General features: G+C 45.4%; 1 protein-coding gene across 15 annotated transcripts in view; it reads left to right on the top strand.

Annotated features, from left to right (window-relative positions):
- RBFOX2 (RNA binding fox-1 homolog 2) overlaps nucleotides 1-27,229 on the top strand; it is a 175,763-nt gene extending 148,534 nt beyond the window's left edge. For 6 of the 15 annotated variants that reach the window (XM_063321697.1, XM_063321693.1, XM_063321754.1 and 3 more), the window contains 9 exons: nucleotides 1,641-1,701; nucleotides 4,084-4,137; nucleotides 4,273-4,365; nucleotides 5,483-5,615; nucleotides 10,990-11,029; nucleotides 16,030-16,106; nucleotides 18,643-18,731; nucleotides 19,685-19,757; nucleotides 20,920-27,229. In XM_063321697.1, coding sequence (XP_063177767.1) covers nucleotides 1,641-1,701; nucleotides 4,084-4,137; nucleotides 4,273-4,365; nucleotides 5,483-5,615; nucleotides 10,990-11,029; nucleotides 16,030-16,106; nucleotides 18,643-18,731; nucleotides 19,685-19,757; nucleotides 20,920-20,974 — 675 coding nt within the window. In that variant the 3' untranslated portion in view covers nucleotides 20,975-27,229. Of the gene's footprint in view, nucleotides 1-1,640; nucleotides 1,702-4,083; nucleotides 4,138-4,272; nucleotides 4,366-5,482; nucleotides 5,616-9,230; nucleotides 9,372-9,436; nucleotides 9,503-10,989; nucleotides 11,030-13,614; nucleotides 13,658-16,029; nucleotides 16,107-18,642; nucleotides 18,732-19,684; nucleotides 19,758-20,919 lie in introns of those variants that run through there. The other 9 variants (XM_063321734.1, XM_063321723.1, XM_063321788.1 and 6 more) reach the window with 7 other exon arrangements.
- Nucleotides 27,230-27,565: the final 336 nt, after the last annotated feature.

Here is a 27,565-nt window from a genome sequence, read left to right as displayed (position 1 = left end):
GAGTAATGCCGCCTGGACTTTGGATGTACATATCGTTTTGTAGCAGTCTGAGCTGTTTGATTACTGACTTCATGGTGATTTCCCCTTGCACATCTTACTCAGAGTTACTGAACTCCAGTTTGGCTGGTTTTTATTAATGCACCCATTTCCTCTTCTCTCTCTCTCCTGCCCCTTCTATCTGCTGCTCTCTCTTTCTGAGACCTGTTTGTAGCTGTTACTGTTTGTTTTCTCTCTTTTTCTTTCTCTCTCTCCCTCCCTCCCCGGTTTATTTCTTTACTCAGTTAAACGCAGCTGTTGGTCTCTTTGCTGACTGGTGGTTTCTGATCGGTTCTGGCAATTTTTCCTTTAAGTGCTTGTGTTGCACTTTGCTGTAGCAGCTGATTTCAGGCACTCGCTCCATCTTAATGACTGTCTGTGAGACCTTCTCTCCTCCCTCCTCCCCTCCCCACCCTCTGAATCAATTGTGGTGTTTTGTTTTTTTTTTCTTTTTTCTTTCTTTTATCTGTGTGTGTTTAACTGCATGCTCTCAGTCTCATCATTGTTGTTTCCCATTCTTTCTTTTTAAATGTGTAATGTTTCTATTGTTTTGGGGCTGAAACGAGAGTAAATGTAGCTCCAGACTCCCCACCCCGTGTATGCTCACCATCCGTAAGTCTCAGGGGCCTGAGGCAGCTTTTATTTTTATATCTGTTTTTTTTTCTTCTTCACCCTGGCCTCAGTTCCCATGCGAAATGTGTTTTGATGAATTATTGATGTTGTATAAAGACTTCACCCTCCTTGCAAGAACTTTGAGGCTGTCTGACACGGGGCTGCAGTAACTTGGCTTCCAAACTGGTCCATCTTTTCTTTATCAGCACCATCTCTGTGGTAACACCCCACTTGCTTGAGCAATCAAACTGCTTGGAACTATGCAGAGCTCTGTAAAGAGGGTGGAGGGCACAATATAACCAAAAAAAGACCCAGGTCTACAGCTATGTATTTCTTCTTCTTGCTCCATGAAATTTTGTGACAAGGGAAAACTAATCTGGAAAAAGATTTGAAAATACTGGGGAGCAAATCGGTGAACGTAGCCCATCCAAACGCTTGGTGGAGTTCCAGAAATTTCCTCAAGCCCTCGGGAGTTCAAATCCTAAAGCTCATGGACTCCAGACTACCTTTTTTCTATCTAAATGTATGCCTGCCAGCGACCTGCCGGGCCCCATTCCCAACGGTGAGCTTGAGAAACAAGTCAGCTTGTGCATCACCTGGTTCGGTTCCCCTGCCCTGGCTGCAGAAATTATCGCGGCCTCTTGAACAGAACCTGGACAAAACCCTCCACAGTTTTGCCCTTCCAGTCAATAAGCTGAAAATAAGCATGTGCCAATGGGTGGCAGGGTGGTGGAGAATCTGCACTTTACTCTCGTTGGCCTTTTGTTTAATGCATAATTTTAAAGTGCCATGTTTAGCTGTAACTTTTATAATTATAAATGGCAACTGTTAAAAGTAATTTAAAGATTGCATTCTTGTAAAATTAGTTGTTTAATTTTTTTTTGCTCAGAGAAGTATAGTGTGTGTGTGTGTGGGATCTGAGTTTTCCACCGTTTTCCCTAACGTCCTGTGCTTCCTTCCCTCTCCTCCCCCCTCCCCTTTCTTACTTTTAGGTTAACAACGCCACTGCGCGAGTGATGACCAATAAGAAGATGGTCACGCCATATGCAAATGGTAAGAGAGACCGTTTGTACTAATGACGAGCTGAAAGGTTTGAAGAACGATAAAAGGGAAAAGTCATGACCTCTCCTCAGGACCAAAAAAAAAACCCAAAGAAACCCAATAAACTATAATTTATAGCATTATTCTTCACTAGAACCCTTAAGCGTTTATGGAGGAATAGCATTTTACAGATGGAGAAATGGGGACAGAGAGGAGTAGTGACGTGCTGGATGTGGCCAAGCTGGTAAAGAAACCAAAGACCAATGGGTTGCCTGCCACTGCTGCAAGCTGATGCTGTACAGTGGGATATGCAGTGCTCCTGAGCCTTATTGCCATCACGTAGATACCTAAATATGAATGCAGAAGCATAACTTAGGAGACATAATTGGATATATCACAGTTTAGGTTCTAACTGTAAAAGTACAGCTGTCCCCAAGCAGCCGGGAAGACAGAGGCATTGCGCTGCTTGTTTGCTCACTTTTTGTTAGAGACCATGCCTGTGTTCAGTCATGTGCCAGTGAACCTGAATAGAGAAAGAGCAAGTTGTTTGGGTAATGAAGAATCCTGTTTCATCGGGATATCTTGGTTCTTCAGTCTGTGCAGTGATTTTATTGCATAGGCATATATAGCATAAAAAGTCGTTCTTCTCCTGACAGAACTGAATGGTGCTTTGATACAGATTTTGGAACTGAGTCTTTGTCCTGAAACAGGCAGAAAAATTCTTTTTGGTCTGAAAATGTTCCCAAACAGCTTCAACAAGGCAGGAAGCTGCATATAGGTAGCTGTTATTGTGAGAATCCATTTTGATTACAATGTAAGACTTAAAAGTCAGAAGATAACGTATTTTATTTGTGGCTCTGCTACTGACTTGTTGCATGGCTCTTGGCAAATCAGTCTTTTTTTTGGTTACTGAACTGGGGAAACAGGGGCAGGCAGAAAGGCTGGGATTCCGAGTCTCAGTGTCTTAAAGGATCCTGGAGATTTTGTAGTAAAAGGCAACGCAGCCACGTTATGTTGCCCTGAAAACAAGGGCAGAAAATGCGTGTGGCTATATGGTAACAAAACTTGGCTTACCTTGCAATGACTTGTGAAACCCTGATAATGGGCAGGAATATTTTGCTTTTGCAGCAATTTAAAGCTACGCAAAGGTATTTAGTACTAGGGGAGGCTTAAGGCATACGGAGGAGTGGTTGTCCAACTGTTTTCAAATTTAAGGGTTGATGCCAGTCCCCTTGCTGCCCCTGCTCGCTTTGAGTATTTTGCCATCAAGGTGAGCAGCGCAGTGGCAGCGTGCCCAGCCTTGCGGAGGGGAACGTGCATTGCATCTCTCGTTGATACCCTGCCAGCAGATGAAGGGGTGGTGTTGATGGGCTGCGGTTCACAAAGTTGTTCATACGGTTTCTAGGCCCATTAGAAGTGTAAAAGTGCAGTAATTGTGTCAGGACTCCAAGACAGAGGAAGAGTATGGATTTATTTAAATAAAAATGCCTGTGTGGTTGCTAGCTGAGCAGCTGAGATCTTCACTGAAACGAATGCTTTGTGGAAGCCAGCCCAGATCAGGATGTTAGCTTTACACCCCTTGCCTCTCTTCCCACATAGAAAGGTGGGGGGGAAGACAGATATGTTTCTAGGTCTGTCTGGGAAATGTGTTCATCCTCATACCCCAGTGATGATTTCTTCAAGCACTATTCTCTTGAAGGTGTTATGGTGATGATTTGCAGTTCTTGCCAGTTACCCAGACGATGCTAAAATCAATTCTCTGGGAAGGCTTTCACCTGAAAAGCAGCATAAAGAAGACAGGAAATACTAAAATAACACGGAGAGAAGAAAATACGAGATGAATAGATGGAATTGCTTTTCTTCACCGTAGTTGTGTGATTTGTTTAGTGAGGAAATTCAGACACCGTTGATTTTTAGCAGATCTCTAGCAAATAAGACAGACGGGTGTTTTGAGAATTTAAGGCTATAAATTGATTAGCCTGAGACGGCAGTCTGGGCTGGTGGTTTTAGAGAGCTTTTGGATCCGCAGCATTCCTGGTGAAAGCAGGGAGGAGCTGGCAGCGAGGTTCATGCAGAGAACGCAGGGTCGCACGGTGTTCGTGGCAAATATGCATATAAGGTAGTTGGCATTCCCTCAGTGGCGCCTCTGCCCTGCTGCGGATCAGCTGATGTTTCGCTGTTCCCTCCGATACAGCGACCTGTACCTAGAACTTGACATTAGAAAAAGGCAGTTGGCCTCCATCTACACCAAGGGGGATTGAGGCAAAGCAGAAATTGGAAAGAGCTGTGCATGTGAAGCTGGGGCGCACGCAAGAGACCGTTCCCCCTACCCACACTGCCCGCTCCTTCTCTTGGTGTAGATTTTGGCATTCACTGCAGTCTTTGTTGTTTCAGGTTGGAAGTTGAGTCCTGTGGTTGGAGCGGTGTACGGCCCTGAGTTATATGCAGGTAGAGCTTAAGTAGACACTTCCACTTCTGCCATTTAACTGCAGTGGTGTTTGTTTGTGTTCTCAATCTGCTGTTTCTTTATAACCTTTTTTACGTTTTGTGTTTTTTTTTTTATTCTTTTTGAAATTAAATTAGCGTCCAGCTTTCAAGCAGATGTCTCGCTGGGCAATGACGCCGCAGTGCCCCTGTCAGGAAGGGGGGGTATTAACACTTACATTCCTTTAATCAGTAAGTAGCCCCCGTTGGCCCCTATATTGTTACTGTGCTTGAGTTAACGATGACCTGTTACCCTTCTTCTCTCCAGTCTGTATAATATATACTTGAAAGGATGGGTCTCGCTGGGAATGAGTTTACCTCGAGCCAAAGTAAACTGTGCAGTGACTGTAACTTGTTCATCTGCAGTGTTTTCTGTACTGGTGAATGGGTCTTTCTGAGCGATGAGGAGGCTGCAAAACAAGGGGAGGGTGTGTGTGAGGAATAGGCCATTCCTTTCTCCCCCTCCCCCTTTTGAAATCAAAGAAACCAAACAGGCAAATCCCTAAAGTACATATTATACAAGCTGCTAAACCGCGAGTCTGCAGGGCCCCTAGTGGCATGCACCTGGACGCACATTGGGTTGGGTTTGCGCCCTGGGACTCCTTGCCTCTCGGTATCTGTTTATTATGTGTTTTCAGATGCCTCTGAGGTTTTACATCATTTTATCACGAGCCAGTTTACTCCAGCGTAAAGCGTAATAAAGCAGGCCCCACTATACATGGAGCCAGTTATTGGTCACCCTTGTTAAATGAAGGTGGGCTCTCAGTAAACTGGCACTTTATGGGAAATTTCTGCTGCTGTTATATGGGCTATCTTGTCTTTCAGGCTTTAAAATGAACATACAGAGGATTGGGTGGCAAAGAGTGGGAGGGGAAAGGAGGGAAGAGACTGATGTAAGTTGGTTGACTTTAAGGGCCTCTTGACAAATTGTAATAAAGAGCCTCTGCAGTTTTGGAAGAGCCGCCTGCTATATCGATAGTAACTCTCTGCGCTTCTCGGACTCTAACCAGACTGCATGGCGGTGTAAAAAGGCGGGGGGATTTGTACCCTGTTTGTGGTGGGTGAGGCATGCCAAAGCATTAACCTCTTGCATGCCAAACCTCTCTGCAACCCCTCTTCCCCGAAAGGCCATGGTGTAGCAGGAAGTATGTATCGGATGCTTGCTGGGTTATAAGCATGCCCCTCTGCAGGACTGATGCAAAATGTCCCACCGCTGTGGAGCTATTGTGTCACTCTGTTTGGAGCAGATGGTTGTTCTCTGGACAGGAGTTCAGATCCTTTTCACCCTCCACCTTGTCTGTCTTTACAGTTCCAGGCTTCCCCTATCCAACTGCAGCCACCACAGCAGCCGCGTTTCGGGGAGCCCATCTGAGGGGCCGAGGAAGGACAGTGTATGGGGCAGTCCGGGCGGTACCTCCCACAGCCATCCCTGCCTACCCAGGGTAAGCACTGGTCACGAGAGCAGAGTGCTCTGCACAAACGTGTCAAATAGTTAATTGGTTAACCAAAAAATAACTAAAATTGTCTGGATGGTGAGAGTCAGGATATTGCTAGTGCCAGAGCATTCTGCACACGATGGCATCTAGTGGGGGCAAATCTAAATTTTTCCACATTAAGTTCTCGACTGAAACAATTCTCAGTACTTGCAGCAGCTTAAAGCGCTGATGGATTCCTTCTCATAATTTCTCAATTTGTCTATGTGGTATTTGTCATCCAGTCACCCAATACATTATAGTGCTGCTGAGAAGGAAGCAAAGAGAGAAGGTCTAAAGTTTCCGAAAGGTTCTGCTCTTTGCACTCCATTTGTGTTTTCATATCCAGGAATGAGGAGTATTATCCATTACCTTCATGCCTCACCATCTGGCAGTAGGACACAGAAGAGCCAGTTACCCACAATGGATTTGCTTTCTTTGTTGGAGACGGTTTAAAAAGGTTTAAAACAAAGATTAATCAAGTCCATTCATTTAAAGCTGGGAGCGTTTGGGACATAGGGAGAACGAAAGTGCAGCATTCTTCTAACTGTTATATGAAGCAATGGTGAATGCATAGCCTTAGCATTCTTTGCCCTCTGACTTTTCACTTGTAATGCAGTGGAATAGATGCTGTTGCAAAAGAGTATTGTGCTGTTTAAAGTACAGGGAACTAGGTTTGTATGTGAGTTTTGGGTTGGGTTTTTGTTCATTTGTTTAAGTGTGGTGGAACAACAGATAAATCAGCAAATCTCTTCCAAACTGTCTTTTTTTTGTTTGTTTGTTTCTGATTTTTAAGGATGCTTTATTCATATTGCCCGTCTCTGGAATTTTGCTTGCCATGTTTTCCAGGCAATCTTCTCAGAAAGAATAGGACTAGGAATGAATCCTCCAACATGAAGTGGACTGACCCTTTTTTCCTTTAGACTAGACCCAAAAGGGAAGCAAATAAATTATAAATCTTTTATTAAAAATGGAGGTGGAAGCCACACACATCAGTGCAAGCAGCTGGCCTGATAATATGCTGGATAAGCTTTGCAATACCTTCTGTATCCGATTAAGTGGGGAGAGCTACTGTGGCCCTTTCTTTCTAGAGTCCAGTCTGATATTTGAAGTAGAGCTCAAGGAAGCAAGCTGCAGTGGTCATGTATCTATCTAGCTTTGCTCTCCGGGAAATCTGGCAATGTTTGTATTTAATTCACCAGAAGACTTTAAATGAAACCTCTCGTTGGAACACGTTGGCCTACCAAACAGCGTGTTTCTTCTGGTTTTTCAGATCCACCTCTTTTTGCCACACTCCTAGTTCATATTCTATATCCTGTAACCGTAGCCTCTGACCTGCAACTTGTTTGTCTGTTTCTCTAAAAGTGAATCCAGTCTGGTTTTATTAGGAAGTGCTCCACAGTGAAACGCAGAAGCAAAGCTGAGCTAAGTGCTGCCGTCTAGCAGAATATGAAATACTTGCACCGGGGAGGGGATGTGCTCTTCATCCCTGGGAGCTAACGGCTGGAGCGTTCCTAGCAAGAGGCTGTCACAAGTGGTGCACTGGTAGGGACTCTAAGCTTGTGTTTGACATAAATCCAGCCTGAGTCCTGTATAAAAGGTTTATTTCCATTTGGAATATGGGCCAGTCTCCAGTGATGATTCCTTCCAAATACTGTCTCATGACTGTTTACTTATATTACATTGAGTTTTTCTGACCCTGCTGACTGATTTCATGTCTTCATGGGCAGCGTACTATCCAGTAAACATTTGCAGGGCAGCAGTAAGCAAGGCAGGTTCACCAATGGCCCACAGCTGTCCCTAGTCCTGTGCACTGGGATGTAATAAACTAATTCTGGTCTTTATTGTCATCATAGTCTGAATCTCTACAAGATATTTTGTAGAGGGAATTTTATACCTCATGGAATAATACAAAACATGCTGTTCAGTTCCATGTTGCAGTAACCTGTAGGACAGCTGCCTCTCCATGTGGGCATTGTTGACCTCCATGAAGCCCAGACACCTTACCCTGCATCAGTTGCTTTCTTCCTGGCCAGTGGCAAGATGACACCATAAGATCAGTCAGCAACACATGAGTGATCAAGACATAGTGAGTAATGTGGAAGAAGACAGTAAAGTAAGCTGCAGCTTAACTCAAACCTAGTAGAAGGAATTGGTTTTCACAAACCTCAGTGGTGTTTAAGTTACGCAACTTAATGGTATCACTGCATTTGAGAGCTTAGCAGAATTCAAGAAATGCAGAATGTAGATTAATAAAACCTTGTTGGAATTGCCATACTGGATCAGACCTGAGGGCCATTCAGGTTTGAGTAAGTTTTCACAGTGTCTAGTGCTAGATACTCCAGAGGAAGGTGCAAGAAATCGTATAATTCTTAATAGTTTTAACATTTATTTCAAGAACTCAAACTAAGATTTTCTAATGTATATGTGGAATGTACATACTTAGGTATGGACATGGACATTTATCCAGGGAAAGCTATTCATACCTTAGAAAGCAATTGCTCAGACCATTGGAGAGGATGTTAGATAGTCACCTGAGCCTGACCTCAGAATAGAAATACAACCTTCAATTTATAATGGAGGCGGCAGTCAGGAGGAGTAAGGAGACATTATAACCTCTGATATATAGCATGAGTAAAACCGGTACTAGAATATTGCCCTGATTTGTAGTGGCCGTGCTTTCTAAACAAGAATGATGACAAATGACACTTCAGACCAAAAGCTGTAAGAATTAAGTCAGTCTTAAAAAAAACTTGCCTACTGTAAAACTCTCAAAACTAAATAAGCTTGATCAATTTTAGTTTTCAAACTATAAGTTAGGTATTGACTTGTTCATGGTTGTTAAGTTTCTAAATGAAGACTAGGCTTGTCGTAGTAAAGAATAACTTAGTCTAGGAGTGTAAGTATATAAAGGATTCACTGATTCGAAGCCAAAAGTAGGTAGAAGTCAGACTAGATATAAGGCAATAGAAAGTTTTGTGGGGTTGGAGTGGGTTTTTGTTTCCTTTTACAGCAAAGTCAACTGTTGGTACACCTAAATGATATGATGGCTGCTTTACAAAACCAGCATACTACTTTTTCTCATGGGTGCGTTTTAGCTCAGCTAGTGGACTTTTTGCAGATGCCACTGAGATTTGATGGGCTGCTGAGTTGCTTTATGCTTCTGGTCAGTCTGCATAAACAGAATGGTCTCTGTGGTTCTCAAATGAATTCTCTCAGTTTTTGCTAGCATTAAGAATCACAGATATGGATATTCTAGCGTATAAATAAACCTTGCTAAATTTCAGCCCTAGTGTCAGTCAAGTCCTAACTGAAGGAGAGAGAGAGGATGCACGTGTACTTGGTTGGTTGGACTCAGGAATTCTTGCTCTTACCTGTTAGTAGTGTTCCTTGCAGTTTTCTCTGGAGAGATGATGCTGGTATTTCTTGCTGACAGAATTCTAAGTTACAGGAATAGTGGCCTGATCCAACGTGGTAATGCTTATATTCATCCAGCTGATTGTGTTCGGAATAACTGTTAAAACTGCTAACCTGTTCATAAACCCAACAGTCACTTCCTCTGTCATGCGTTTGCCTTTCCTGCAGGAGCAGGTGGAGTATCACTGCTAAAACACTCCTGGTCCTAGATAGAGAACCCAGCAATGTAAGTCACTGCCCCAGGAGCCAAATTCTTTGTTATGTGGTTGTAAAAATTTAGCTTCAACAAACATGATCTTATGGCCTGCTTCTCCCTGCTGAAGTGGCTCCCCTCTTCCTCTAACAAGGGTCTCTATCTTCATATCTGCTCCCAGCCCTCTTGGAGACCACAGTAACTTTGTCCATTGGGAATGGAGTGTACTTTTCCTGGGGAAGACGACAAGACTAAGTTATTCAAGCAGTAGCTAACACTGCAACGTATTTTTTTTTAATTTTATTTTATTTTTTAGTAATAGCATGCAGAATTTTGGCAAGATCTGCTGGGCTTTTTTTGTGTGTGCGTGCCTTACAATAGGTGGGTGTCTGAGGGTGGCAGGCTCTTGGCAGTATTTCACATTCCGTCTGATGAGTAAAAAATGATAATCAGAAGAAAAGCTAGTGTTCCATACCTTATTTTTCCTTAATGCTACTGGTAAGTCATGCACATCAGATCCACAAACATCACAGATGGTGGGGCTAATGCTTTTTCAAGCCTTGAGCAAGTTTGTGCGGAGCTATTCAGAGGACAAAACAGGAGGAAATTCCTCAGTATGAAGCACGCGCTGAACTCAAATGGGTGGGGGGCATCCCCTCTCTTCCTTCCTTGTCCTTCCCCAACCCCTGTCCCCAAAGCAAGCTGCATAGTCTTACACTAGCAAATGCTCTGGTAAGAGTGGCTCTTTGGGAACCCCAGGCTCTGGTTTAACAGTTTTCCTGCTTGAAGTTCTGAGAGAAAGAAAACTATGGCTTAAAGCAGAGAAAGCACCATCCCATGGAAACCCTTCCAGTTGCTCCTCTCTGCTACGCAATAGGTCGTTACTACCAGGGACTCCCACTGCACCTTTCAATTCTTGGACCTTGGACCAGTCACCTAACCTTTTTAGCTCATTATCTCTGCTTGTGAAAGCAATGCATTGTGGGTATTTTTGGTTTTTTCTTTTTAATTACATTTCTCTGTGTTTACTTTGATCAGAATTGATTGACTTGTTTTCCTGAGGTGTTGCATCGGTTCTTTAAGATGCTGAATAATAATACTTTGCATGCTTGTGTGATCAGCCAAATCTTATCGCATGTCTAATGTGCAGGGTAAAAGCAGGTGATGTATGGATGTCAGAAACAAAGTCATGCAGCCCTGTGAAGCTCAAAATAAGTAATCATACACAACTCTGAAACGTGCTTCTGACATAGGTGACTCCAGCCCCTGTGGGATGCCTTCTGAGGGGCTCCTCGATTTCATGAGCCCACTTCATGAAGCCAATGTTTCCATGTGTTTAGGGGGTAAATAAAATCATTCCAGGAGAATAACCAGAGTGGAGGTTTCTAAACCCTTGTTTCTCTTCTTCAGGACATCAGATCTTTTTGAGTCTTATTTTTATTGTACAAGAATGGTGGTTCCCCTCCCTCTCTCCTTTGCATACTGTCTCCCCCTCTGCCCGCCCCTTCCCCCTTTGCATGCTATGGAAGATGACTTGGAGCCGTCTAGCGTGCGTGCGCACACACATTCTCTCGCTGATTTGCTCCTGCCAAAAGCCCAGGTTGTGGATTCATACATCACCTGCCTGTGTAAAACGCATGTGCATGCTGCCGTCCTCAATAACCGGAATGTGTTTTCTGTTCTTTTGTTTTTTGTTTTTTGTTTTTTTTTTGTTTTTGTGTGGATTTTCTGCAGTGTGGTTTACCAGGACGGATTTTACGGTGCTGACCTCTATGTAAGTACACACACCGGAGCCTTCTCGTCCCCAACCCCTGACAAGCCAGCCTTTTTTTTTTTTTTCTTTTGGTTTGTTTGTTTGGTTTGGTTTGGTTTTTTTTTAAATATCATTTACTTTAATTTTCTTCTTCCTTGTGGATATATATATTTATATATTTAGGAATGCAAGCATGCTTCTCTGTCACTGCGCTTGCCCCTGGGTGCAAGACCTAAGCCTTTGGGTTTCCTGATCATTGCCAGGGTCAGTTTACTGGGTGTCCTGTCCCCCACATGCACACTGCTACTAATCAACCTGAGAGATGATTAGCAAATTGAAATTTCTCTCAACACTTCTCTCGTTTACCTAATTTGGATATAAAAATAACAGGACTGGTTTAGCCTCAGACCTTCCCTTTCCTTCTCCCCCTCCGCCCTCCCCTTTCTCTTCCCTCTTGGGGCCCTTTCAGGTTTGATTTGTGCAGCCCACACTAAACTGAGTGAGCTGTATGTTTAAAAATGTTCATGTGCCACTGGGATGTGGAGATAATCCCTTTGGGGAAGACACTGGGACTGATTAAAAATGGAGACTGAGATGCTAGAGTGAAAACTGACATCTCATTTTGCTGGTAGAAATGGTACCTAAATAGGCTAGATTCTCTCGCCTCTTTGGGGAATTGTAAAGTACAAATATGTGGAGATGTTCGGTTAGAAGAGTCAGCAGCCTCCTCCTGTCTGGGAATTAGCTCTGATACCACGGGAGACTTTGTCCTGTCATTGTCTTTGTCCTACCTAGCCAGTGTGTATTGCAAATCTCCAGGGCATCTGTGTATACGTAGGTGGGTCGTGGATGGAGGGATTCTGACTGGCCAGTGAGAAAAGCTGTTTCCTCTCTGCTGGAGAGCTGTTGCAGAGCAGCTGTGGTAGAAATATGCCCTTCAAAGCCAAAATGTTCAGGTCCGCTACTGCCATTGCAACTTGTGGCCTGCCTAGCTCTAGCAGAGCTCCCTTTGGCCGCATTGTAAGGAATAGCTCTTTGGAGCTGGGGAAGTTTTGTATTGGGTAGTGGCACAGTTGTTAGCATGGAATTCGCATCCCTGGTCCTTTGAAGGTGCTACTCCTGACGCTTATAAAGAGGACCCTGGGGTTAGAATCAAGATAATGGATGAAATTAGCTTTTCGATTTTGTTGGCTTATATGGAGGGTCAGGCCTTGTAAAGGTGCTTTTTCCAACACAGTTACAGCAGTTGGAAGACGTGCTCTCTGAGCACAGAGATACTGGGTGCATTTCTTCATTCTTACATATACTATTATGTGCACAGTCCTGCCTAGTCAAGTGTTCCTTTATGAAACTGTGTCAAGGACTACAGACGGTTCTGGGTTTTCCTGCCTCACTCCTAAAACACCAGCTTTGCAGACTGCTGACTTTGCTACAGCGAGTAAGCAAGCAAATGAGCAATGCTTAGTGCCTCTTCCCTCAGACTATGGGTGTCATGTTGAAAGGGAAGATTGGCCAGGATTACTCCCTATTTCTTTTGAGAAAGCTCCTTCAGAGCTTTCATTGCAGGGGGGAAAAGAGGCTTATTTAACATGTTTTAAGGACAGAGACTTTAGTAATGAAGAATCCCCAGTAACCGCTTGGTGCTGCAGTGCAGTAGCATCATGTAACACAAAACCAAGCCCCACCTCAGGTTAGAACCATTGGGTGGACTTCTGACGACCTCGCTGTTGGTGGCTGTGGTCTCATTGTCAGAAAGTAAGATGGCAGAGGAGGGGACTCATCAAGGTAGATAGTGGTGCTTTGTCCTATGTTAATTGCTGCCCAGAGCCCTGCAATGGAGCTCAGGAAAAAGTTTTCATAATCCAAAGATGAAATTACCCTTCCATACAATTTGCTTGGCACAGGTGGAATGATTTCAGTGTCCCTGTGCCCCACTGATTTGTCACGCTTTTCACTGCAGTGCTTACGCCACTCTGGTTGCTGTGAAAGGCTTGTCCAGATTGTGGAAGGGGGGGTCAGAGGGCACTTCAGTTAGGACTCAGAGGAAAGTTAAATTTGAGTTCCCTTAGGTCTTCTGAGTCCGTAGGGTTGTGTCAAGGAAGGGTGGAAAGGAGCTGAGCTGGCAGGGGCTGGTTAGTGGTAGGTAAGATGAAAGGGAACTGTCCCAAGTTTGGGCTGCTTTTTCTGCATACATGTTATGCACCAATTTCTCATTTTCCTCCTCCTCCTCTTCCTCACTCCTTTTTTCTTTCCTGGGGCAACCATCCTGCTAGCCATTTCTTCTGTGAAGAAGGCATTCCATCTCTTGTTGGATGCGTCCCACTCTGGCAAGACACCTGAATTCATAAAACAACCTGCCCCAGGATGCAGAGGGCTTCATTTCGGATCATAAGAAAGGTTATCTTTCTTCTACAATGGGGTCAATCTGGGTGGCGGGGGGGGAACCCAAACAAACCCACCCGTGCGAAGACCGCTGCTGCCTGTGAAAAGCGTGCTTGCATCCACTGGAAAGAAAAGGCTGGTGAGCCCTGCCGCGGGCTGTTTGTATGATTGTTTCTTTCCACAGCTGTGTTTTTTTGAACTGCTCTTCCTGTGTTCTGTTATAGAATAGTCTTACAGGAACCAATCATTAGCGCTAAAATACCTCAGGTAGGAGTGCCAGTGTGACCTGCCAACCGATCAGATTGTGGATTGCAGTGGAAAAAACTGAATTATACTAACCATTCCAGCACCACATTAGAGATGGGAACAGAGGCTTTTTTAGGGCAGCGCAGACTCACGTGTGATCCGAGCCCCTGCTGTAGCAGGGCGGCATGTGTCCAGATTTCACACCAAGTGGCATTTCATTCAAACAAAAAAATAATATAAATTCAATGGAAGGGTTAACAAGGTCATGCTTGTCCCATTACCATGTAGAAGCACCTGCTGCAATGGACACTGTTGTCCTGTCACCTCTTTTAATTCATTCATGCTCATTCCTGGTGCACATATGCCACCCTTCTAATACAGAAATACTGGAAATGGTTTAGTCTTTTCTGCTTCTTAACTTCTGTTGTAGGGCAGTTTGTGGGTGGAGAACACACATTTGAGATACGACAAATAAAAGATCCTAAAATCAGGCTCACTGCCTGAACCTGGCAGGTGGTCAAACGCATCTAACTGATACCAAGAGCTACATGTTTCTCCAGGGCTATGGGAACGCTTGTGTCTTAGTGGCATAAAGGCTCTTTGGAGTAAAGAAGGCCAGCAAGACACTTTGTACTCCTGTCTAAGACACCAAGGGAAAAAGAAAAGGGAGGCTTATACCATAGGACACACTGACATAGTAAGATGTAGTTCCTCATGTTCTCATTGGATTGATCACCTAATATGGATGTGAAGAGTGGAAGAGAAGATGGACTTAATTTGAGCTGAACTGTATAGTCTTAAAGTGCTCGTTTTTCTACATTAACACGCTCAGTAATTGGAATGCTGCTTTAGTTAGGATTGCAGCTTCCTTTATATGTTGTTTTGTCATGTTTGTGTTATTTCTGGGAATATGTGACAATATTGAAAAAGCTGTCAACTGATGTTAAAGAAGAAATTAAAAAAAAAAAATTCTTGCTTCATTGATGAGCCAAGGACGATAACATCACAGAAGAGTAATTTTAAATTTGTGCTTTTGTGAATACCTGAGCAAATACGGTTGTTTGACAATTGAGCTCTTGTAGGCTCAAGTGCTACACACTCACGTGGAGAAAGGGGTTTAGCACAGCCCCAGCAGCACTGACAGAATATTCAGAGAAAGAGAACTTGAATTAAAATAAGCAACATTTAGAGTTGTGTTCATCTCTCACATGCTCCCCAGACAATCCAAAAGACTATCGGACAAGACCAATCTTGATTTAGGCAGTCCTTTCGGTTGTTACTGCCCAGTAAAAATGCATAAGCCTTTTCCTTAGTTCTCCTATTTCCTTGTTGAGGCAGTGTTTAAACTGTCCCTTTGATAGAAACATCCCTGACTTAACATCTTCGCAAGAAGCTCAGCCACACTCATTTCTTTTGAGACAAGGTTAAAGGTTTTAAAAACTGAACCTAGGTGGAACCTCTCCCTGTGAAATGACTTCACTTAAATATAGATGGAGTGGGAGTTTGCATGGCTGTCCTGGGTTTCAGGTACTATGCCATTCGATGGTGTCTTCTGTTGCAGTTTGGCTGTGGCACTGGAGGAGTGTGGTGCAGCTTAGCAAGGGCCTTTTTTTTAATTATTATTATTATTATTATGATTTTTTTCTTTTATTGGGAAACACGATTGTTCATGTTTGTTGAAGATGCTCTACTCTGTTATAGTTTATATTTACTAGAGCAGCCGAAGTGAGGGGCATCAGAAGTCACTAGGGGTGTTAGGACCGTGTAGGGATGGTTATGGATGAGCTCTGCATACCAGTTAAAGTTGTGTGTGAACAGGAATAGCAGGAGAAAATAACTGGTGCATTGGACAAGCTGAGCAGGGCTTTAGATGCACTGATGGAATTATAGGTGGGTCCTGGGTTATGGAGAACAGGAGCATCAGCTGGGTAAGGCAACCTGCACGGTGTTTCCTTTGCTGTGTACTGGTCCCAGAGCTTGGTGAAAGCATTTAACGAAATAATGAGTAATAGTCACAAGTTTCCTCCTCCTTCCTTCACCCTGTTTTGGTGTATTTGGACTTGATGGTCATGCTAAATACATCCCCGGTCAGAAGTTCCCCAGCTGTCCACACTCATTGCTCCTATGACAGGAACGTACCATGGCCATTATAATCCCCATTTTTGGTTTTATTTGAAGTACACACAAGTAGAATTTGCAGACTGCTTTGAACTGAGCAGGTCTGCCCATGTGTGTGTACCTCTATCCTGTGACTTTTTTTTTTTTTTTTTTAAATTAACAGTAGCTTCAATTTTGCATCAGTGCATGGTTAAAAAGCAATACACATGTCAGCTATTTCTTAACTTCATTTCTCCAATGAATTATTTCTCCTGTTTTTTTTGTTTGTTGTGCAGTTGACTGAAGAAATGTTAACATCCCGCTCTAAATCTCTCAGTGGAGTCTCTGTTCCCTTCTCTGATATAACAGATGGGTTATTGCTTGTTATAATTATTAACATTGTGGTGTGGGACAGGGCTAGGGTGGGAGCCATTTCGGGGGGCGAGGGCGGGAGTCTGTGGGAGTCGTTAAGGTTGGAATGTTAACTCCAGTGGTGACTGACTGTTTCCGTAATAGCAGGTTGTTGTGGCTGCACGCTCTAGTACTTGAGGCTGTGTACTTCACTGAGCTTGTGGTAGAGCCTAGGGCGAACTGCTGTCCCAAGAGAATGCTGGGATGGATAGAACTAGCCAATATGAGTCTGAACGTGGTGACTTTGCTGGTTGTTCTAGCTCCAGATGTCAGCATGCTTAGTTTTTAATTTTGATTAATAAATGTTACGCCATTCCCCCTCCCACACCTGATTCCAACCCTTCTTTTCTTTTCTTCTTCTTTTTGTTTTGTTTTGGTTTGGTTTGGTTTCATTTTCCGTTATGAGAGACATGAGTTAAGAGAATTACATGATAACCCTTTTTGGTTTCAAACTGCATCTCAGTGTCATGTTCAGTGTATGTGCCAGGCACATTTGAAATGGCTTCTGATCTGAAATGTGGCTGGCAAGTGTGGGGCAGACTGGGAGGAATATGGGTGCGCCCTGAAGCTGGCTGCCCTGAAGAAGGTTCTGACAGGCAAAAATGTCCCATGCGCCCCAAGTGGCAGACCCCATCAAGAGTTCAGGAAGCTCATGAATTTAAGGGTATTGGTACCACAATGGTATTGGTATGAAGTTTTGTCTTAATATAGTGAATATTGTCTTAATATAGTGAAGGTGATGAAGGTTTGATTTGGACTAAGGCTGTACCTCATTCCTCTCTTCTCTGTCGTGTTTTGGAGGTGGGAGTAATGGTGGTGCAATGATAGCATGCCAGAACCAAGCTACGCCTCCCCAGATGGTCAATCCCAAATGCAGGGATTGAAACAGCTAGATGAGATTAAAAGGCAAAATTGTAACATGACATCTCTTTCACGCAACGTGGGGATGTTTCAGAGGCGTAGTTTTGTGTTGCTCTTTCTTCTGTTAATCAGAAGATTGAAGAGGCTGTAAGTCCCTCTCTACAGAGTATGAAAGGGTCCCCAGGTGTGTTTTGGATAGCACATTAGCCTTCGTGGGGCTAACGCAGGCCCCACAAAAGCAACCAAAATTAACTCAAAAACATTACTTCTAATTTAAAAGCTATCTAGTCCAAAACTGAGCAGTGCTGAGCAAACACACAGTCCTGTAGTAGAGCTGATCTTGTACTTTTAGATATACACAAAAGATCTATAGGGAAGAAGTGGTAGGGGTATGTTGAGCTGATTCGGGAGGTGAAAAGCTTAAGTCTGCTTTCTGGTCCTTCAAACTCTGAAATGTCAATTGGAGAAGAAAAAAAAAAAAAGCCAGAAGCAATCTGGAATTTTCTGATGTTATTTATGGCTCATTGTGTTTCTAGCAAAGCCACGGTTCATTTACCATTGCCCTCCCCAAGTTAACAAAAATGTGTTCAGAAGTGTACAATAAAGAAAGATCTAACCTGGGCTTCAGAGCCCGCTTTGCTGCCGGCCGTGCAGCTTTCACCCCTGGTCTGAAAGGGGACTGGCCTCCATCCTTCATTATTGCAGGGTGTGCAGAGCCGCCTGTCTGAGACAGGTCTCCCTCTACCCCGAGAGCTCCTTGTGGGAGTTCCAGGAGGAGACCCACAGGTCTTTCACTGGGTCAGGATTCGCATTTTGCCAACCCAGCTGTAACTATGTTTTTAGTATATGTTTAGTTAACTCTTAAGTTACTTAGGTAACTTACTGTTACCTAAGTAAATGTCTTAAAGACCTTCACTACAGGTGTACAGCATGGGCAGAAATGCAGAGCAATATGTTCTGGCATAATTTCCCCTGACCTTTTCCCCTCTTACATAGAGGGAGGGAAGAATGATCTGGTTTGTACCTGTGTCAGTTTGCTTGTTGCCAGCCCTGAGACCACCAGAGGCTGGCTTCTCTGGCCATCTTTTCCTGGTTGCTTTTTGGCTTCTCTGGCTATTGGTACTTTTATGCATGTGGACCAAATTAAATTTTAGCCTTTTGGGTTTCCCAGGCTTAAAAAAAGAGATGGGGGGGGGGGGGGGGAAGCAGGAATTTCTCTGAACGGTCCCTTTTCTAAAATATACATTTCACAGAAAGTGCTTACCTCTGATTTCCCCAGTGTAAGAGGAAGGGGACATAAAAATTACATTGCATACAAGATTTCATCTCTCCTCTGGTTTTCAGTTCCTCCGTGCAAAACTTAATTTCCTGCAGGGATATAACCATGCTCAGGCTTGCTTTAGTTTATTCCTTCTGCTAAACAACAGGGTAGTGGAAGAGTCTCCCTAGTCCTTCTGAGGAAAAGAATACATGAGTTAATGGGCAATGCTTGCGATAGACATGACACGGGAGCTGATGCAGTTTGAAACACTTCCTCTCCTTGTGATGTGTGTGACTTTTTTTTAATTTTTATTTTTTTTTTATGCTCTGCGTGAGTGGACAGGTATCTGTAAAGTCAGTTCTCTTCTCTCCTGCAGGGTGGATACGCAGCCTACAGATATGCACAGCCTGCTACTGCAACAGCAGCCACGGCCGCTGCAGCCGCTGCAGCAGCTTACAGCGATGGGTATGTAAGGGGGAGGCGTCCACGGGGGCTAGCTTGCTGTGCTCAGGGATTCAGGGAGCATTGATCCATTACAGTACTTCTCCTTCTTTCCCCGTTTATTTGTCTCACTTGCACTCGCACACGCACACATGCATGCACAACCCGACATGAAAGACTTGAATGCACGGTTTGTCTCTCTGCTGCCGGGCAGTGTTGCCCTCCGGTGTATGTGAGCTGGCACAAATCCTGGCCTCTTCCCTATCCTTGTGATTCTCTGCACAAAGGAGGCAGTGTGGTTACGGCCTCAGGGACAAAAGACCTGGCTTGCCTTGCCAGCTCCTTGCTGTGTGACTCTGGGCAGGTTGTTTAATCACTGGGTGCATTTCTCTCCCCATCCGTAAAGTAAAAATTACTCAGCTCATACAGTACTCTAGGATGCTTTAACGTGCAGCCCTATATAGATACAAAGGATTATTGTCATCAGAGTGCTTGCCTTAAGATTTTTCATCTCCTGTGCAGTGAGGCTGTGTTTTAATCCTAGCGCATGCAAGACCTTAAAGTTTATAGTCCCTTTTCATTCTGGAGAATCCCTCGCTGCTTTCCATTTAGCAGCTGTTACCATGCCAGTAGCATTAGCACCGGCAGTCACTCTCCTCCCAAATTGCATCACGCGAGGTAAGGGCTGCACTAGCTATCATGTCAAAGGTGCTGACATCTTTCCTACAGGTCAAGCTCATGGCTTCTGCCACATTCCTCCTTGCAGGCTGTTATCTCGCCCATCTCATACGATGCATGGCAGCATGCCCGTAGGATCTCTTCAGAGAGGGGCTGCCTGCGTGTATGTGTGTGCATGTATGCATACATATGTGTAGAAGGGCATGCTGCATCTTCCGTTGCCTGTGGTCAGACAGCTGTTTTTCTGCCCCTCCAAAGTGACCTTTTTTTTTTTTAATATCTTTTCTCCCTCTCTTCAGTTATGGCAGGGTGTACACAGCAGATCCTTACCACGCCCTTGCCCCTGCCGCTAGCTACGGAGTTGGCGCTGTGGTAAGTGGGATTTTCTTTCTTGTGCTGTTTCTCATTTTCCAGCTTGGGGAACGGCTGTTCACTGGGGATCAGGTAATGAAAATTCACCCAGAAAAAGTTTTTTGTCGAGGGAGGAGGTCCTTAGCTGCAGTGCTGGGTTCCCAGTTGTTCTGCACTCATATGTTTGTGCGTGCAGTAGGAAAGGAGCCAGGTTGTAGGATATCAGTTATTATGTGGTCTTGCACATCACCTAGTACAAAGGAGATGGCAGAAGAATGACTTGAAATGTCAGGAGCCAGAACATTGTTGGTGAACCAGTAGAACTATATCGAGGTCATATATAGAGCAAAAATCAGAAGTAGTTAGAGATGTAAGACACCCTTTCTTGCTATATTCATTAACTTTAAAGGCTCATCTTGCATGTTGAGAAATCAGTTCTAGGAAGCAGGGGAATAAGTTGTTCTCGTGACATCTTGCAGCAAAGCTGCTCCACTTAATTTGCTCTTCCACTAGTGGAAGGATGCGGTGTCCTGCCTGCCAGCAATAGTTACACAAGGGCAGGAATGAGGTATGCTGGCATCGGAGGGGAGTGGAGCAGCTTGCTGAAAACACATGCTTGCCCATCTGCTTCTAGCCAGCGCAGTATCTGTGTTGTTGCAAAGGCTGGAATACAAATGTGTTCAGAGAAAGAGACACCTAAATATAGATATCTGCAGTGTAGCACCTCTGTTTGAGCCTCAGCTCATCATGTGGATTCTCTTTAGGGTTGATAAAGGAAAAGCAGGTACTTCTAGGATGCCAGGTCGTCGTGTCTGGTTTAGACCTTTACCTTAAGGTGTGGTAAAGAGCATCCTAGAAGTCCTCGTCTCTGCTATCCCTAAAGACAGCCTAGACAACTGGGTCAGAAAGTGGGACTTATGAGTCCCATCTCTGGTACTGAACTCCCTTTCACTGAGACCTGCCGAGCTTCACCTGCATCTGGCTGGCCATGAGCATGTCCTCCTGAGCCATGTCTTTGGTTTTGCAGGCAAGGTTCTCCTCTCTTGCTTCTTAGAGGTGCTGATGGTGGCGGGTCAGGGCCAGGAGATGTCCGTTAGTCCTTCTGAGAGCATTCGGGTGCTGTCCCGAGCATTTCTTAACAGTTGACCTCCTAACAAACTCTTCTCTCATTTAATTTCTACAGGCGAGTTTATACCGAGGTGGCTACAGCCGATTTGCCCCCTACTGAAGTGACGTGAGCCCCCTGCAAGTGGGACAGCCCCCCCAGTTCATGAGGCCTGGCTATTGCAATATTTACTAGTAGAGGAACTCTATAGCAAGATGAGGAGGAAAAACAAAAGAGAAAATACTTTTTTATACCTCACTATGTTCTTTGAATATGTATTTTTTTTTCCTTTAAATTTCTGCCTTTAATTCTTTTGTTCCAAAGATTGTGCATTTTTTTGTTTTTTGTTTTCGTTTTTGGGGTTTTTTTAACTGTGGTAAAAATAATGCATTTCCGTGTCTGTATGTTGGTGCATAGCTTATCCTACCAATCACGGAAAAGGCGATTAGCGATAAGGAGAGCTGTTAGAAACCGATACCATGTGATTGATCAGGAACACGCAGACAGTTACTTCCCTGGGTCTGGTGCTTGGTGTCTGTGAGACAGGAGGATGCGAGGGAGAAGTCTCCACCTGCTGTGTTTCTGGTCGACAGAAGGAAGCGCTCTTTGGCTGTGGCTGGGACCTTAATGCTGGTGGGAAATAGTCATTTACATTCGAAAATGGGGGAAATGCAGAGACTTTCCTCGTTTTTATCACCATCTGACGCGCACAGGTTTGGGACAGTTTCAGCAGTGTCAGGATTTTAGACTTGGCAAGAGAAGATTTCCTCAACCTGCCCAAAGACTTTGGCTGTTACCGGCTGTACAGGGGACAAGACTTTGGAAGGAGTTTTTGATGAGGATGATCTTTCCCCACCCCACACAACTTATTCTAGCTGATTGTTGTCCATTGCTGATGGCTGTAATTATCTTAGTTTTCCTTCCTCCTTTTCAAGATCTTTCTCCTTTGCTGTCCCTTTCCTCCCCTTTCGTTCCTCGAGGAGTGGCAGATGCAGTGCAGCATCACACAGAATACCTCTGTTGTGGACAGCAAGTGGTTAAACTGGCGGAGGTGAAGCGCGTGCAGCCTTGCAGAGGAAGAAAGCTAGCTGAAAAATCCTGCATCAGTGCGGTGCTCAAGAGATCCAGCGCGCAAGGTCTCGCCTTCTGTTCATCCTGAGCTGCTTAGGTGCTTCTGCAAGTAATCTGTTTCAAATAACATGAGTGAGGAAAAACAAGTCATGTATAAGCTGCTGAGGCGAGGGGCAAGCTTGTGGGTTTGTGTAGGGGAAGAGGGGCTTTTATAACTAAACGTGATCCTGAAGTAGTTTTGTTTCAGTCAGGAGTTTAAGGAAAGGCAGGAGGAGTTTGTGCAAGCTCTGAATTCATAGGAACTTCCCACCACAAGCTATTTCAGGCCCTTACGTAGTTGCGTTGTAGCCCCTGGGTCTGTGTTGCCCAGCCTCTCATAGAAAGTTGTGCACCTGCTCTGCTGAGTCCATATAGACACTACATATTAGAAGATTTGGAAGCAGAGAGACTATTTAGGGGAGGGCTCCACAACTCCCAAGACCATCTCCCTTCTCCTCTCGCATACAGTGATTTCGCTGTTTCTCAAAGTCAGCATTTTTAGATGACTGCGTGAGCTGTGCTGTGATGGGGAGTTGCTGCTCTCCAGCCCTCCTCGCTCGGCTGCTGGCTCCTGGAGCGCTCCCAGTAACCCCAGTGCTCAGAGGCAGGGTCTCTAACCGCGTGTTAGAGAAATGCAGTAGCACGGTTTTATGAGGCTGCCTCGACTCCCTGGATTGGTACTGGGGTGAGCTGACCGCCCCCAGAAGGGCTGTTGGGAGTGTGGGTTTGTTGGTGGAGCCTCTCCAGCTCCTGGCGTACACCTGCTTCTCCATGCACTGCTGACAGCGGAATAGGAAACCCTCCTGCATTTAACACTAAGCAACGTTAACAAGCGGAGCTCCCAGGGAGGTGTTGTGGCCCAGCCACACATAACCACGCATTTTTTTGCTCTTCCCCAGCGATACGCGTAGCCGCTCTGTGTGGAGCAGAGAGGAGGCACCTCAGATGGGAAGAATGGGGAAGCCATTAGTTAAGCTAGAGACCCTGAAGCTATTGATTCTCTGGAGGAATAGCTAGACAAAGGGGACACCAAACTGCCAGCCTGTTGGCCACCTTTTTTTTTTTTTTTTTTTTTGCTGGTTTTATTGTTGGTTTTTAAACTTTTTTTTTTCAAGCCAAAGTTTGGTTTGTTGCTGTTATGACAATTTTTTTTGTTGTTTGTATATAAATATTTTAATTAGCTTGAAAATGGGGAGGGGGGAACAGGGTGTTGGGGCTTTTCACAAAATCTAGGAAATGAGGGGGTGCTTGGGAGCTTTTACAGAGTTGGGGTAGGGGAGGGAGGACTCGTGATAGAAATAGTCATAATTCAAGGGGAGCCATTTCCACCACAGGGCAGCCAGGGGACTTCTGGAGCTGAGATGCAGCAAAAGCCTCTACTGGACTTGTTCTACCCACCTGCAGGGTGGAGGGGCTGAGTGAGGCCGTCCTTTCCCTTGCCCGCAGCTCCTCGTGGAGCGGGTCTGCAGGCTGCCAGTGAGAGGAGCGCGGCTTGCAGAGCCCGGCAGGGGCAGCTGCTCGTTCCTCTGCCCCTTTTCTACCTTTCAGTTCAGCTGGTTCTGACTGCAGCTCCCAAAAAGCTGGGCTCTCCTTCCCCAAGTGCCCTCCCCTGCCCTGGCAAAGTCGCCTGCAATCCCACCCCCACCCCCCCGCCACTTGGCCTCTCTGAGAGTAGGGAGGCCAGCCCCATTTCTGCCTCCGAGCAGAGTCTATGCATGGCAGCTTCAGCCCACCCAAGTATATTAGGAGTTGAAGGGTTTAGTGCAGAAGCGCCCAACCTTTGCAGGGCCGTGGTCCCCTGCAGTATGATCTCCGAGTAATACCTGATCTAGACCATCCAGCCTAGTCCCTCCTGTATCCGAGCCCGGCCTGCTCCAGTCACTCCCTGCCAGGCTGGTGCATTAACCAGCCGGTGTCTCCTCGACTTCGTAGTTACTCACTGGTGGCCCAGCTCCCTGCTCTCAGCATTGGGCTGTAGAGGGGATGCTGAGATGCTTACACGGCTGGGGGGTGGAGGTGGCTCGCTGGTTCCAGGTCTTCGGAGCACAAGACCTCCCAAAAACTTGCACACCAGCTGGAATTTTGCAGCGAGGTTTCTCGAGTGAGTGTTGTGCCGTGGCAAGGAGGGCTCTTCAGCCTTTCCTTCCCTCTTGGCAAACAACAGCTCTGGTTTCACTCAGATGTGTTATGAACTGGCTTGAGATGCATTCAGAGTAGCCAAGCTGTGGCTATATCCATCTTCTGAAGAAGTGAGGACAAAGCCTATATCTCTCCCTATGCAAAATGAATTACACTTAATGAATTAAACTGGGCCCTGGCTTATTTGACTGACGGCAGCTAGTGCTTGTCCCCAAGGTGGGTCTGGAGTCACAGGTCCCTCGCAAAGCAGGGTTTGGCTTTCCAAGGGAAACCGCACAGGCAGCCTGGCAAATAGCTTGCTATTTGTCACCACCTCGTCTGGTGGCATCTGGGATTCCTCTTGATGTGGAGGGAAAGATGTTTCTTTAAGTGTTGCTGTTTGTACTGTCTTGCAATAGGTCTGGCCAGCACATGATATCATACTGGTAAAATTTTGGATCGAAGAGTTCATTTATTTAATGTGCTGATGTATCTTTCCTTGTGGGTACAGTTGTGCTGGTACAAAGATGGCTTCTACTGGTATAGCATATTCTCTACTGGGAATAAGTTACATTGATGCCCAGCACGTTAACAAACGGTTGTCTCTGTCCCCGCACTAGGGAGGCTGCACTGGTGGAGGTGGGTTGGCTTTTCTAAGAAAAGCCACGACGGGACCTGGAGACAACGGGGAGGTCAGAATGAGCCTGCTATAGCCAGCTATTCCCAGGTTAAGCGGTTACATGGATCCTGGGTCATGAGTTCAGATAGACAAAGCCATGTTTTTAATTAGCTGTGGCTTGGCTGTTTCGGTGCCCGAGAGCGAGTGCTAGCTCAGGAGTCGGAGACCTGTGTTTTGGTCAGGGCTCTGTCAGTGATCCTCAAGGAGCAGTTGTGTCGCTGCTCTAGAATTTGCTTCCCCATCCCTAAAGTGAAGTGAAAGTTTATCCCCTGTTCTCACCCGTTTTGAGATCTGTGGACGTGAAGTGCACGGTGAGAGCTGAGGAGGGTTATCTGAATAGCTGGCTCGAGTGCTAGTTGTGAAAACGGTTAATGAAACCATTTCCTTGCCTGAAAAGAGACACTGGCTGCTGGGGTTTCAATTCCAGCACCCAGAGCTTCGGCAGCGGGGAATACAAAGCAGAGCCTCCCAGTTCCTACCCGTGTTTTTCCCCAACCCGTCCCTGTCTGTAGCTTCCCATCCCAGCCCCAAAGGAGGAGGCAAGTGGAGAACAGGTTTGGGGAGCACTTAGGAATTCAATAAAGGGAAAACCAAACAACAGCTCTGGGGAGCGCTTTTGCTGAGTCTAGCTCCAAAGGGAAAGCGCGCGGGCAGCGCGGCAGGCAGCCTGCTGACCCTCAGGCCTGGCAGGGTCGGGGGGATGCTGTCCTCGGTGCAGAGGGGTGATTTTTAAAGTGTGTTACCTGTTTGCACTGTTTTAAAATAGGAGGGGGGGGGGGCGGGGAACAACCTAGTGAACAAGATGAACATCCAATGTAAACTTCTTTGTGTTTTTATTTTGTCATGCTCTTGGAAAATGTCAAACATTTTGTAGTATACACCAGTGAGGCTTGATTCTTTGTTGCATAAAACACTATTTTTGGTGATGTCAATGTCTGAAAAGCCCCTTCCCTCCACCCCCACCTTACTGATTGCCCTCTCTGCCCTCCAACCCCAGTAAACTTCTCTTCTATGATGAAAACTCCAGTCAACAAGGCAAGCAGGAGTCTGATAGCCAGAGTGTGAAATGGGGCCCTTTTCAAGTAGGCTCTGGGGTTTCTCCCCGGTACGCTTTGCTCCAGCCAGGAGTTGGCAGGATAGACCCGTCCCTCTGCAGCACGTGCATCGATGGCAGCCTTGGTGGGACTTGGGACGTCCAACTGCCGGCTCTGCTGCCACTGCTAACCCTGGAGGGCAACTTCTTCTTGCCAGTGGTTGAAAGCGCTGCCCGCGGTTGTCCTCTCTGGGTGGCAGGCTGCAGCTGGTCCAGGCTTGTGCCGGAGACAAGCTGCCCACGCTGCCTCTCGACTCGTGGTAGAGCAAAAACTCATCAGCCAAAAATCTTGCCTGATTTCACCAGGAGATTGCTGGTGTCTTAAAGCCGTCCACCCCAATATTCATTTGTCTGGCAGACAGCAAAATGCCAGTTAATCTTAGGAATGGTTTTTCTTTTTTATATTCTGTTGTTGTTGTTGTTGTTCTGAAGTGGGTCAATAAATCTCTTGCCAGATTCCCAGTTCTCTGCTGGTGGAGGGGCTTGTTGCTTCCCCGAGGAGTGAATTCATTACAGAAATCAGGCCTCCCACATAAGTAGTCTCAGTTTTGGTCATGTTTTTCTATTTTTTTTCTGTTCACAGTATTTTGTGTGTGCGCGCGTGTTGTAGTTTTGGCAGCTTGGTTTGGCTGCATTATCAAGTGACGAAATAATCCTCTTTTACCCCGGGGGATATGATTTGGTTTTGGATTTCCCCCCCCACCTTTTTTTATTTTTTTTTTTTTATATGATAAATCCTGCTTGTAAATAGCTGGAGCTAAAACCTGGGGCTGATAGCAAATGAGAACCAGGGCTGTAGAGCGATAATGGAGCTGGTGGAGTATTTTACTGACCTCACAGGCTGATCTACTTGAGACTTGGAGATTTTCAGTGCAAGGCTGAGATGCCGCAGCACCTCCAATGGCAGCGACGGACTTGCCCCTTCACGCAGTCTCCCCAGCACCTCCCATTGCCAGGTACCGCCGGGGAACAGGACGTGTTCCGAGTGGGATGCGTTCCCTTCCCCTGGATCATTTCCTAGGACGCCCGAGCCGCTTGCCCAGGGTCCCATTTCCCCGCTGACTCTGGAGAAGCAGTATCTGCATCCCAGGGCTTTGTGACAGCCTCTAACTTCCTGCCCTCCCTCGTTAAGTATCATATTGTATAGTAGCTTTCAGACCATACAGTATTCATTGGGTTATTCCTATTATTATCAAGTAGCTGGAATTGTGAAGGTCGGAGTAGTTAGATCTTTAGCTTTTATTCCTTTTTTTTGTATTACTATCCATGTGTATAAATTATTGATCATGTTGCTGGCTTTTATAAACTCTAAGCAAGGGGGGAAACCCTTCCTAACCCTTTGCAAATGGTAATGAAGCACTGTTTTTAAATAAAAGAGAGAAACACCAGTCTGCTGGCTCTTCTTGTCTGTGTTTCAGTGTATCTGGATGGATTTCGCTGGTGCATCTCCCTGGCAGGTAAAACGCAAAGAAGGGGGAGCTGGTTGGAAGAATGAGGTGGGAGATGGGATCTTCTTCGCAGTCGTAAAGGGCGAAGCCGTGGCAAGTCACGCTGGCAAAATCCCAGCTCATACATCGAGCCCTCCATAACCCCGTGCCTTTCCTTGCCATTGTTTCCCATCGCTGCTTATTTAGCAGAAAAGGGGCCATTTGTTTGGTATTTGACAAGGGAACCTCTCTGGTTTTCTGGGTTTGGGGGTTTGGTGTTGGTTTTTTTTTTTTGTT

This window comes from Chroicocephalus ridibundus, chromosome 1 (assembly GCF_963924245.1).
Source record: "Chroicocephalus ridibundus chromosome 1, bChrRid1.1, whole genome shotgun sequence".
Taxonomy (NCBI): Eukaryota; Metazoa; Chordata; class Aves; order Charadriiformes; family Laridae; genus Chroicocephalus; species Chroicocephalus ridibundus.
The sequence above is the reverse complement of the archived record's forward strand: the minus strand, read 5'-3'. Positions and strand labels throughout refer to the sequence as shown.